Genomic DNA, 12,431 nt, shown 5'->3' on the forward strand with positions numbered 1-12,431 from the left:
CATAACAGAAGCTTTATTTCCAAACAAAATATTTAACATTCATATGCTTCTAGCATAAGTTTATGAACTTTAGTAATTAGTTAAAAAGTATAATTAATATAAAAGATCGGGATCATTGTCCATTTGCCGTCAGCAGCCTGAACATCTCGTTGTTCTGCTCGTCGAGAAACAGCAGCTTGAAGATGTCATTAAAGAAGTCCGGATAGTAATCACAGGCGCGTTTGCAGTCGGGCGTCCAGTTAATCTCCAGCAGCTTTGGCTGCATGCCGTGCTGCTCCACACCGCTGCCCGTCCAGGCCAGCATAATATCCGCCGCGTAGAGGGCGCGGGACTGAGCGCAGGGCGCCAAGCCACAAGGCGGCGGCGCTTGGCTGGCGCACTGCAGCACCTCGTGCAGCATGCCGCAGATCTGTTGCTCCACAACGGCCCAGTCGTGTTTGGGATACTGCTGACGCCACATGTCCAAAAAATCATCGCATTGTATATGATGCAGCTGTGCCTGCTCCTGATAATTCATCACCGTATAATGCTTCTCGTAATCATCAAAGCTGTCCAACGAGAAGGGCCGATTGGCGAAGCGCAGAAAGAACTTGCGATGCACATAGGCCTCCAGCGGCTTCACGCGCTTCACCAGCATCACATAGCGCACATCGAATTTGACCTGAGCATTCAGTTCGTCGCGATGAAACAGCACGGGTCGCTCGATATATTTTTGGGCTATTTTTGGTCCGGTTGCGGGCAAACGTACAATCTGCTTAATGTTGTCCGTGATGTGGGTGTCGAGACCACGTGCCAGATTCCAGGGTTTGATAATCCAATGGTTATCCAAACGTTTCGCCGCCCGCTGCTGAAAGTAGGCGACAAATTCGCGCAGTTCCGTGGACAAATTATAGGTGGTGGGCAGCCACGTGGGATACGTGTCCAGCGTCTCGGAATTGTGATGCTCCTTTGCAGCACGACGACCGACAATACCCAGCAAATCCTTGATGGTGATGACATACTCGAAGGGAAACTGATTGATGAACTTGTGTGGCGTATCGCGTGCAAATTCCGCGAAATTCTTATAGTGGCAGGTCAGCCAGAGCACATCCGCATCCTGTTCGTTGTCGACCAGCACAAATTCGGGAGCTGTGAGATGCTCGCGCAGCACATCATACTGGGCGTATACCTTCAAGGGATCACAGCGAGCAGGCGGCGCTTCGACAACGGTGCTTTTCTCCTCCGGATATGTTTCTGGTATGTGGCCGCTGGAAAAGTAATCCGCACTCGGCTCCACCTGCAAAAAGCTCTCCCCACTCAAATCGGTCTCTTGCCAAGGCAGCAGCAGGGCCGAACGTTGCGGCGCATCCTTTGACACATACTCGGCAAAGTCGCGCGTTACCGGCGCACCTTGTTCACAATCCCGAATGGGAAACAGCAAGCTGTATGTTGTCTGCGTGTTCAGGTAGAGCAAGGGCACTACCCGAAAATTGGGCTCATCCGAATGATTGACTGCCGAACCAACTTCATCCATGACATACCAAATGGGCATGCGCTCCTCATCGGTTAAGCCTTCGCTGGCAATGGAATAGGCATGACAATACCTCCACAGGCGCCTCAATATTTTGTCAATGCGCTGCTCATGCTCCAGATCGACGCCGGTGATGGCGGACAAGCGATCCGCCAGCTGTGGATAGTGCTCCAGCTGCTGACGCGCGCTGTTCAGCCGAAACGTCCAGGCGTGATCTATTAAAAAAATGGCTTGCGGATCACTTGCCTTTATGCCCGCTTCGCGTGCTACTTCTAGGGCAAACGCTGGCTTGGCATTGTCATCATCAACACCCTCCTCCTGCTTCTCATCCTCGTCATCATCGTAGTCGATGAGCAATAATTGCAGAGCCTCACCAGCATCAAAGTTGTCCGTGGTCAGTTTACGGTAGAGCGCCGGCCAGAAATGCACTGGCACCGCCGAAGATTCCAGCTGCGGCTTATGCAGCGCCACAAATTCATTGTATTTGTTAATTCCGTCCATGCTGCGTGCAAGTTGCAAAGGCGCTGGCAGCGCCCGGCTAGTTCACATGGTCGGTATATTTAGGATGGCCGCATTTAAGCACAACAAAAAAATATACTAGCTACCAGCAAAATACTAAAGATCAGGACTATCAAAAGAATTTGTTTGAATAGTTAACGATTTAAAACAATTATCGATAGGCACAAAGTAAATTAGAAATGAGAATCAACCGCAACTCCTTTAGAAGAGTAACCCTTTAAATAGTAGTCACTCATCACTAGCTCAGCTAGTGGACAGTGCTGGTATTTATTTCAATGTGACAGCATTTTGCTTGGCAAATTTAAAACCAACTATAACTCATATGCCAGGGCTGCGTTATGTCGAACAGCTGTTTCACAAGTCTGCTTTTTGGTGAGCACATATAAATAAATGACAACAATTTACAATTTCACCATTAGAAAAAATTACACATAAGCAGCGGCCGCACATACAATCAGCTGGCCAGCTTAGAACAAAAATTCATAGTCATCACAACTCGACACTAACCGCAGCAGTTTTTGATCAAAGGGTTACCTTCGTCTATGCTAGACTAAATTTTTGCAAATGCTGCACCGTCGCAGCTATATGCTAGTATTATTCTAAATATTCCGTCTTCTGGCAAATTGTCAATATTAACAACAAAAAAAGAACCAAAAAGAACGAAAAAAAAAAAACTAAATGAGCGGTACACTGGCATTGCCAAAACACGCTGAAGGCGCTACAGATGTTGTGCTAGAGGCTCAGACCATGGACGTAGAGGTAAGCGAAACGGCGAGGCAAAAGGATTTTGAACAGCTAAACAAGAAACATTGATTTTTAAGACAAAAGGTCAAACAATAAATTGACAACGCTGAAATATGATACACATACAAACGTACATATGTACGCATGTATGTGTGTGTGTTCCTAGCTAATTGCGCAGTTTCAGTGGGCGCGATCGCGGTGCCCGTTAGGTAATCCACGCCCATTTGGCAGCACTTCCGGGCCAGAGCAGGCGAGTGAGACCAAGGCATGGAATTAAGTGGTTCCAGTATGTGTGACGTTTGTTTATATGTGCATATGTATGTGTGAGCATATGCACAACAAAGTAGCACAAACGAACGGGGCCTGATTTACAGTTATATTTACAATACTACGAAATTATTCATTTGTTTGGGCTTTTATTTTTTTCTCTCATATATTTCTGATCCTTATCAGCATGTTGATAAATCGGTATGTTTCTAAGTAAATTAGTCTCTCTTGGAATAATTCTAATAATGTTGTTATTGTCTTTTGTTACATGTGTAGAATTTGTTAATCTTAGCTCGGGAATTTAATGCTTTCCAAGCATATCAGCAAAATCTTATCAACATAGAGACTGCGACATCTCTCTGCAGGGGCTTAGAACTGTAAACGTTCTAATTTGATTTTAACAAAATTCCCTTTTAGATTTTGGTTTAGTCTATTTGACATTAGTCAAATAATAATAATAAATAATTGAAAGTTTTGTTATTTTTTTTTTTTCATTTTATAATTATGTTTTATATGTAGTAAAATTCTCGTGTAAACGTAAAAACTTGCATTTTAGGTTTCGAAAAATAACGGCTTCTTTCTATGGCAATGGTTATATAACTGGACATCGACTTCACCAACAATGCTGCGGGCCGTTGAGAAGAAGATACTTTCATATCTGAAGCTGCCGTATCGTGGCTTCTTTGTGGACATTGGTCCGGCTGTGGGCGAGGCTGACAAAATCTGGACGCTCAGCATGAATACGGAGTCCAAGGAGGTGCCGCTGGTACTGCTGCATGGCCTCGGGGCGGGCGTGGCTCTGTGGGTAATGAATCTGGACGCCTTTGCTAAGGATCGTCCGGTCTATGCAATGGATGTGCTCGGCTTTGGCCGTAGCTCCAGGCCACAATTTGCCAAGGATGCGCTTGTGTGCGAGAAGCAGTTCGTCAAATCTGTCGAGGAGTGGCGTCGCGAAATGAACATCAACGATATGATACTGTTGGGTCACTCCATGGGCGGTTTCATTGCCTCCAGCTATGCACTTAGCTATCCGGAGCGCGTTAGGCACCTAATACTGGCCGATCCGTGGGGCTTTCCCGAGAAGCCCGCCGACTCGACGAACACCAAACAGATTCCATTGTGGGTGCGGGCAATCGCGCGTGTCTTAACTCCCCTGAATCCACTGTGGGCGTTGCGTGCCGCTGGTCCATTTGGCCAGTGGGTGGTGCAGAAGACGCGACCGGATATAATGCGCAAATTCCAGAATACGATTGAGGAGGACATCAATCTGCTGCCCCAGTATATACACCAGTGCAATGCACAGCGTCCGAGCGGGGAGTCGGCTTTTCACAGCATGATGCAATCGTTTGGCTGGGCCAAGCATCCCATGATCCATCGCATCAAGGATGTGCGCAGCGATATACCAATCACATTCATCTATGGCTCACGTAGCTGGATTGATTCGTCGTCAGGCGAGAAAATCAAATCACAGCGCGGCGTCAAAATGGTGGACATCAAGATTGTGACCGGCGCCGGACATCATGTGTACGCGGACAAACCGGACGTATTCAATCGCTACGTCAACGAGACCTGTGATATATACAAAGTCAGTAGTGGAAAGCTGGCATCGCCATCCATCCAGCTCATACGGGAATCCACGGAATCAGATGAAGAGCACGAAGTGCCCATTTTGGGAACGGCAGCGGAATCGATGGAAATCAACGCGGATGCCGATGTTGCCCAAGGCATGACATCAACAGCAACAACGAATACAAGAACAACAGCGTCTGGGACGATGCCAGTGCCCAAAAACGAGCAATCATCGGTTTCAGCTATTAATTTAGCCGATGTGAAACGGAAATGAGAGCAACGTTCTTGCCGGCTTAAATTATAAATTTAGCTCTACTAACTTTGTGTCTATGTTATTTGCGTTTTTGCCTAGTATTAAATGTTGTCTTATCTTAGTCTTTAGCTTGTTATTCCATTGTCATTCTATTATTTACACAATCATTTCCCTGTGCCATAATCGCAACGACTCTTGGTCAGCGTGATTCAATGCTTGAATCTATTAATTACGTGCTCGAGCTACGGCTGCGTTACAAAGTCCAAGTTTTATTATGTTCTTCGACTGTTTCTTGGTTGACTTATGATAAACAATTGTTCTGGATACGTCATATATTTAACAACAGCGCCCGAAAGCGCGCTATGGCCAACCAGTTCGATCCGACCCAGTTCGTATCAGCTTCTCTGGTGCTGACGTCTGTCCAGCGCATGCGGAAGTCATCGACCTAACCCAGTGGCCTATAGAAAAATTGATTTCATTTGACTTTCAGCTTAGCTTATCACAATTAATCATGCATTGAAATCAACAAAAGCGCGGAATGTTCTTAAAAATAATTATATTCTGCGCTCTCACTAATCTCTCTTATTAACTTGCTCAGTTATTTACCGACTCGCTCTTTTACTTCCGAGTCTACTCTCTTCTAGAAGAGCAGGGTCTTGTTCACTTATGCACTTGCTCTTTCATGGGAATGCAAGTTCTCTCACTCTCACATGAGCACCATCTCTCAGCTACCACTAGCACCTTTCTATGCGATTTTCAAAAATGCATGTTATGGTTACAGCTTTTGTTAAGAGTTCTTTATATATGCAGTAACCTAAGTGCCTTGCAGCTTAGTGTCAATTGTTTATTTAATAAGCTTTGTATTCAATGAACAGTTTTCAGGCTTTTGCGCTATCAGCAAAGCTTATCTTAATAATATATGCAAGCATATATATACAAAAAATTAAAGCCCGAAACAATGTACATAGACATTTACATATAGTGCATCAGATCGGTTGTCTTTATTGCTGTCGGTCATTCAATCCGAGCAAAAACAGTGGCTGGCTCTCACACAATTTGCTCTCTTTATTGGAAAGCACAAAAAATTCGCAAACAAAGCAGTTGGCGAGCTTATCAGCGGCGAAAGTAAAAAACAAATATAATTGGCCGCCAGATAAGCAAAGGTCCATCGCATGACTAACAATGACGGGTCGCAGCCAAAACAAAAGACAGAATTATATGTAAATAAAATAGCGACCATTTTATAGACTACAATATTAATGGTGTAATTTAATTCTCAATTGCAAGAAGAGTCTATCGATTTTCGAATTACAATAAAATGTTAGCATATTTTTGTATAATATAATAGGTTAGCTTTGGGTTGACGCTCTATTTGGCATCGGCAAAGCCCACGCGATCGTTGCCCATGTCAAATTCGGTGTAGTATTTGCCAATGAAGACATCGCCTAGAATCCAGAGTGGTCCGTTTGGTGGCGGTATGTCCATGCCCATAAATCCAGACAGACAGATGGTCTTGCCCATTTGAGCAACACGCAAAATATAATCCTTGCCCTCCAGCTCAAAGGTTTTTCCGCCCAGCACAAACTTAATGACTGGCAGGTTGGGTATCATATCACAGGACACGATATACTGCAAGAGATTTACTGGCTTGAATGTGTTACCTTATCATATATCTAGACATTTCTTACCTGTCCGCCCACAATGGGCGTGCCACCAATAGCCTGATTGATAGAGGTAGCCTCTGCGACGGGCGCAGCAATCAGCGAGGTGCCAGTGTCGGCAATTATCTGGCAGCCGCCCTTGCACAGCTCCAGATTGTTAAGCTGAGCAGAGTCCATCTTGATTTGCCAATAGCCCTTGCGTGTTACCGGCAAATAGGTAAAGTCGCCCGTATAATGATTGGGATCGGAACCGCCAAAGATGATTTCACCACCCTCTGGCGCCTTGGGATCACGATTCAAATAGAACGAAAATACCGGCTGGGAGATCAAACCCTGCTCGAACATGGAATAGAATGGAGGCTTGACACCATCCACAGATATCGAACTGTAGCCCAGTCCGAGAATACCATCGAATTTGGCGGCGACAAAGACCAGACCCGGTTCGCTCAGTGCCTCGGCAAAGGTTTGATCCTTAATGTCCAGGCCGGCAATGTTGACCGTGTCGCTGGACAAATAACCCGACAAACTGCCCGAGCCATAGTGTATGGCGAATTCGGTGCCGTTCTTGCTATACGATGACGACTTGCTGGCATCGTATTTGTTGTGCATGAGGCACGCAATGTTGGTCAGGTGACATTTCTTCGAAGGCACCCACAAATTTGAGGAGCCTGTATCGAAAACTACCTTGAAATTCTGTGGCGGCGAACCAATCGAAATGGGGCCATAGTACTGAGCATCCAGATAATTGGAGAGTGGTTCGGGTGAGACGCCGCCGGCGCCACCATACTTGATGCGCAATTGCTGCAGCTCGGTGCCGACATCAGCGAAATGCCGGCGTGCGGATTGGAATTTATTTAACGGTACACGCAACAGTTTTGGTTCCGCAGTGACGACCCAGGCCAGGGCCAGGCACGCGCCAAACAGCAGCAAAGACTTCTGCATGGCCACTGTAAGCGATTTAAATGTTTTAACTTGTTAAATACACTGTCGACTGTTGGAATTCAACTGTTTCTGTTGCAGTTAATTAAATATTGCGGCGCAGCGAAAATGATTCAGCAAACAATATGTGCTAAATTTGCCCAAAAAGTCGCTTGACACTGCCAACCAGGGCTGGAACAGTTCAAAAGTGATTATGTTCATTTGACGAATCAGTTCTTTTTATAAATATTCAATTTTTTTTAAATATTGCAACTAAAGTTACAAATTCAAACGGTCCATAAATCAATAACACAGGCCTTATAGATTGCACATTGTTTTGTTCAAAAGGCTTGGAAGTTGTATATATATTTCGCAAATAATTGTTAAAACTAATCTTAAAATATCCAAAAACCCATTATTTCTATTGGAAAGTGTGCATTGCAATATTTATGTATAACAAAAGGGATATCTTTACAAGTGAGCAAATAGTTTCCAACATTTATAATTTTGCTTTATAAATAAATATATACCATTTTTAAAATGCATTTCAATTGCTTAAATTACTCTGGTTGAAATAACAGCATTTATACCCCTCTCTCTCAGTACTTGTAGCGATAGATGGCGACTCCGGCGACGCCAATTAGTATGGTACCCATCAAAAAGCCAAGTAGCTTTAACTGGAAGAAAGTTAACAACATTTGGCAAATAAATATAGTTCGTTGTGGATGAGTGTTTTTGCGACTTACTTTTGAGTTATCTACCAAGGGCGTCTTCTGTCTAATATTACTCTTCTGTTCCATTTTCTTTGCCTGGCCCAACATCTTCTGGTACATTTCCTTTTCGTTGTGTTCGTCGCGACGTGCTTTGATAAACAGTCGGGCCAGATCTGATTGTACAGATCGGTTGTCTGGTTCCAAAGTAGCCACTTTCTGTAACAGCTTAATGGCTCCCTGCGTATCATTCTTGCCCTCCAGCACCTGATAACGAGAGCCAGATAGATTAAGTCTTAAACTTGCCACGTGTTTAACTAGCACTCACTCTGCCCTTGCGGTATAAAGCCTTTGGGTTATTTGGCTGACAACGTAATACATTCTCCACGGACTGTAATGCGGCATCATATGCTCCGACTTTTATTTGTGCCATTGCCAAATTGTTATACACAATCAGTCGATCCTCCAAGAGGCTTTGCAGGTCACTGTTAGACAGCTGTTGGCAAAGATGAAGATATATATATATATAAATATTATATATTATGTGCATTTGAGAGAGTTTTAGTAGTCTATAATTCAATACCTCTAGATCTTCTTTGCCGAACTCTGCATCTGGATCCCCATCACGACTATCCAAATAGTCAAGTGCACGCCTGTACAGATGGATGGCATTATTGTACTCTACACGCTTATAATAATAATTGGCGCGCTCTTTTTTTCTGGCGCTGCGTTAAAGATTGATCATGATTAGTAACTATCTTAGCTTATCTTAGTCAGGTAGCTGGTCTTTGTCAACGCACCCATATTTACGAAGAACATCAAACGACTTGAGGTCTGAGAAGTCTTCAAACTTAACATCCACTAGCTCTACTTGGTAAACCAGCTGGAAAACAGATGTTTCACATGATACACTAAGAGAGTCACCAAATCTGGGCACTTACATTGGCATTAGGTGGTACAATAATTTCAGGTGGGTTCTCGGTTTTCAGGCCAATGGTGCCATAGCCAAAGCGTTGATCGACGTTGACCTGCGACACTTCGCCCACATGCATCATTGGTAGTACCATGTCAATTCCCTGGACCACCTCGAAATCGCCAACATGGCATTGGAAGCGCTCCTCCTTCTCGACAACGGTGCCATCCTCCAGTTTTCCGGTATAGGTAATGGTCACTAGATCACCGCGACTGGGACGCTTCGCGTTGGCTGATGCCTTTTTGATGATGCGTTTTATAAGCTGCTTGTTACCCAAAATATCGCATTCGATATCGTCGTCCGACTCATCCTCCTGCGTTGTGCCCTCAGCGTGACAGTCAATATTTGCAGATGCAACATCAGCTTCAGAAGTTTCAAAGTCGCTAACGGTTGCTTGGGCTGCACGTATATCCTTGGTATCATCGGCATTGGTTAGATCTTCAAAGGAGCTGCTGCTTGATTTTTCGACATCCATTTTTTAACTGTCGGATGTGCGTGTAAAACGTTGAAACAGGGAACAAAGGGCAACAAATGGGCCGAAGCGATGCTCACCAACCAAACGTAGTGCAATTTAGTACTAAATGTGGATAGACGGTCCTTGGCAACAACTGTTCTCAAAGTTGTAAACTTACAAACGGTTCTCGCACCGTAACAATCCAACAATTTTAGAAACTAATAACTTTTTTGGAACCAGTAATGTAAAATTCAGATTTGGAAATGATTACTTTCACAAGTTCGTTTGACATTTCACAGGGCCAGGGTTGCCAACATACACACAGGACGGCCAAAGTGTTTTGTAATTGGTAGCATGCTAATAAAAAAATTAAATTAAAATTTATTAAAACTAAGTTGTCGGTAAACAACCATTTACCACCCATAAAACTCTATGTGGTAGCAAAATAGTTGATTCATAAGAACAGATAATACAAATTTCTTAAATACTAAAAGTAATTGCCTGAGATTTTCGGACAGTCTGGCAACGCTGATCAGCTGTTGCAGTTCGCTTTGTGTTTTGTATGCATACGTTTCATTAGTAATTAAATCTTTTGCGTCCTAAAAGCAACACTCGAATAATGGTTAAAAAAAGTAAAAGTGGTTGTAAGAAAAGAGGTAAAATCCATAGGCACCGCCATAAAAAAGAGAAGCACCTATCCCCCCGTAAAAGCCGTAGAGCCCTGCTAACACTTTCATCAGCCCCAAACACGTGCCAAAAAATTGCAGAACCAGCGCTAGCTGAGCCCGCGCCAACATGTTCTGCTGCAGGTGGCCAAATGGACGTGAGTATTGTTGCAGTTAAATGTTATATTTTTATTTATAATTTCCGCGACGCGATTAATGGCGGGTCGTTCTGCATTTTTAGGGGGTGCTGCTGCAGATGCAAAAATACGTTCTGCGCACGCGTCAGGCCCCCAAAATCCAAGAAAAAAAAGATTTGTGAAAAACTGTGTGAGTTCCAGAACAAATTTCCAGAAAATTGAATCATTGCCATTTTGTGCAAGCAGGAAAATTGGCCAAAAAGTGTAACTAACCCCACAAAAAAAAAAAAAAAAAACCCAAATAATAACCATAAAAAAGAGATGGAACAAATCTGGCGTAATATATGTGCACACTATGATGTGCCCGAGGATGTGACCAACACCTGGTATGCTCGCATTGAGCAGCATCTGAGCGATGATAGTCCCACGCGCGCCTATCACAACTGGCAGGAGATGATGCAGCGCAAGCACGACCATTTGACCGACTGTGCGCCCAGCATTGCACTGGCCGCGTTCTTTCAGTATTATCATTTCGATGGCAATCGCAGCTGTGTGCAGGAGAATTGCGAGGTATTCGAGGAGTTTTGTCGCGATGCCATGATTGAGGATGTGAGTAGGCAACAACTGTTGATATATGATTGATGCAGCTTTTAAATGATTATAAACACAACATAGGAGCACGCCAAGTCGCTTGTGTGCAATCTGTTGGGGCGCAAGACGCCCGACAATGAGGTCACCTGGTCGCACGATGACGAGGCCAATTTGTTGCAGGATGTGGATCTGGTTGTACTTGCGTATGTATTTCACAAAATACACTATTTGCACACTGTACCGACCTGTACCCAACCAACAGAGACATAAAGAGTGCATTGCAATTGTGCGAGGCCTCTTCGTTTCCTATATTGTATATATAATCCTTGTCAGGTCGACTAATTGAGTCTTGCCTATTAGTTTGTCTGTATTATAAGCTTCAAGAGCTAGCGACTCGATTTTCAATGTACGCAGGTTCTCGAATATCAGCAAAAGCTCTAGTTTTTTCAGTTATCGATAACCCTTTTCGATATCGAAAATAATCGATTCTCAGCCGATTTTCTAAAATATTTTTTGAATAACTTCTTCGACTCAAATTTATACCCAGAAAATTTCAAAACGACCAAAAAGTTATTAAGAAATTTATTTTCCATAGTGTAAAGGTAAAGGAAAGTATATATATATCTGTAGATATATTTAGAAGAACTATTGAGTGTATGTTCTGGAGCTGGGTACAGGGTATTGCCTGGTCGAGCACCCTCGACTAGGGCACACTAAACATCAGTCTAATGTTGCTGTTCTGCCACGTTCAGTGCTCCGCCGGAAGAATACAAGCACTACACTCAGCTGCTGCGTCACGAGTACGCCAATCTGGATGATGAGAGCTACAAAATGATGCGTGTCAAGGTGCTGGAGACATTGCTGCTCATACCAGCGATATATGCCACGCCTGAATACCATGAGAAGTACGAGGAGCTGGCACGTGCCAACATACGCAATGAGATTAGAGAGCTCAAGCAGTGAACGCTTGACCAGACGGTGCTCAAGGGTCAAGGGGGGTTCACAGTCAAAGTATCAAATTTTCAGCTTTTATCTAATATCTGTGTTGCCTTTTGTAACTAAATGTTGTCATCTGTGTTGTGTTTAAGTAACAAAAAAAAAAAAAAAGAAACATATGATTGAGACACACGAAATCGATTAGATAAAGAAATTTCTTGTCTAATTGATATAAATGATCTCAACTGAAATGGAAAAGCGAAGCGCCAATCATAATGTAGTAGAATACATTTTCAACTCTTTTAAGTGTCTAGCCACAGAGGTATTTTAATCAAAATGAAATGTACTCAAAATTGTAACAGTTTTGATATATGATAATAATTGATATCCAATATGTAATTCAATTCAATAAATTTGGTGTATATAAAAACAAGCTGATAATCTGTAGTTTTACTCAAAGCACCTGAGTGTAAACTCTGTTAAATGAAATGCAAGCGCAGTAAGTATGAAAAGTAGCTAATTGT

General features: G+C 43.4%; 5 protein-coding genes across 5 annotated transcripts; 2 read left to right on the top strand and 3 right to left on the bottom strand.

Annotated features, from left to right (window-relative positions):
* Nucleotides 1-18: 18 nt before the first annotated feature.
* On the bottom strand, nucleotides 19-2,334 carry LOC115761100 (tubulin--tyrosine ligase-like protein 12). Its single transcript, XM_030702726.1, has one exon. The coding sequence runs from the start codon at nucleotides 2,009-2,011 to the stop codon at nucleotides 113-115; it is 1,899 nt and encodes a 632-aa protein (XP_030558586.1). The 5' UTR covers nucleotides 2,012-2,334; the 3' UTR covers nucleotides 19-112.
* A 133-nt stretch (nucleotides 2,335-2,467) lies between these two features.
* On the top strand, nucleotides 2,468-4,983 carry LOC115761101 ((Lyso)-N-acylphosphatidylethanolamine lipase). The gene is made up of 2 exons (XM_030702727.1): nucleotides 2,468-2,788; nucleotides 3,597-4,983. The coding sequence occupies exons 1-2, from the start codon at nucleotides 2,708-2,710 to the stop codon at nucleotides 4,881-4,883; spliced, it is 1,368 nt and encodes a 455-aa protein (XP_030558587.1). The 5' UTR covers nucleotides 2,468-2,707; the 3' UTR covers nucleotides 4,884-4,983.
* A 1,117-nt stretch (nucleotides 4,984-6,100) lies between these two features.
* LOC115761102 (lysosomal aspartic protease) lies at nucleotides 6,101-7,559 on the bottom strand. The gene is made up of 2 exons (XM_030702729.1): nucleotides 6,551-7,559; nucleotides 6,101-6,491 (listed from the first exon to the last, which is right to left on the bottom strand). Exons 1-2 carry the CDS (start codon nucleotides 7,463-7,465, stop codon nucleotides 6,231-6,233), a joined length of 1,176 nt encoding a protein of 391 aa, XP_030558589.1. The 5' UTR covers nucleotides 7,466-7,559; the 3' UTR covers nucleotides 6,101-6,230.
* Nucleotides 7,560-7,776: 217 nt separating this feature from the next.
* On the bottom strand, nucleotides 7,777-9,835 carry LOC115760953 (peptidyl-prolyl cis-trans isomerase FKBP8). The gene is made up of 7 exons (XM_030702541.1): nucleotides 9,677-9,835; nucleotides 9,093-9,606; nucleotides 8,952-9,034; nucleotides 8,735-8,876; nucleotides 8,480-8,647; nucleotides 8,188-8,418; nucleotides 7,777-8,118 (listed from the first exon to the last, which is right to left on the bottom strand). Exons 2-7 carry the CDS (start codon nucleotides 9,597-9,599, stop codon nucleotides 8,041-8,043), a joined length of 1,209 nt encoding a protein of 402 aa, XP_030558401.1. The 5' UTR covers nucleotides 9,600-9,606; nucleotides 9,677-9,835; the 3' UTR covers nucleotides 7,777-8,040.
* Nucleotides 9,836-10,031: 196 nt separating this feature from the next.
* On the top strand, nucleotides 10,032-12,399 carry LOC115760576. Its single transcript, XM_030701994.1, has 4 exons — nucleotides 10,032-10,401; nucleotides 10,485-10,989; nucleotides 11,056-11,174; nucleotides 11,724-12,399. Exons 2-4 carry the CDS (start codon nucleotides 10,702-10,704, stop codon nucleotides 11,932-11,934), a joined length of 618 nt encoding a protein of 205 aa, XP_030557854.1. The 5' UTR covers nucleotides 10,032-10,401; nucleotides 10,485-10,701; the 3' UTR covers nucleotides 11,935-12,399.
* Nucleotides 12,400-12,431: the final 32 nt, after the last annotated feature.

This window comes from Drosophila novamexicana, unplaced genomic scaffold (genome assembly GCF_003285875.2).
Source record: "Drosophila novamexicana strain 15010-1031.04,08,12 unplaced genomic scaffold, DnovRS2.1 tig00000462-arrow-pilon, whole genome shotgun sequence".
Taxonomy (NCBI): Eukaryota; Metazoa; Arthropoda; class Insecta; order Diptera; family Drosophilidae; genus Drosophila; species Drosophila novamexicana.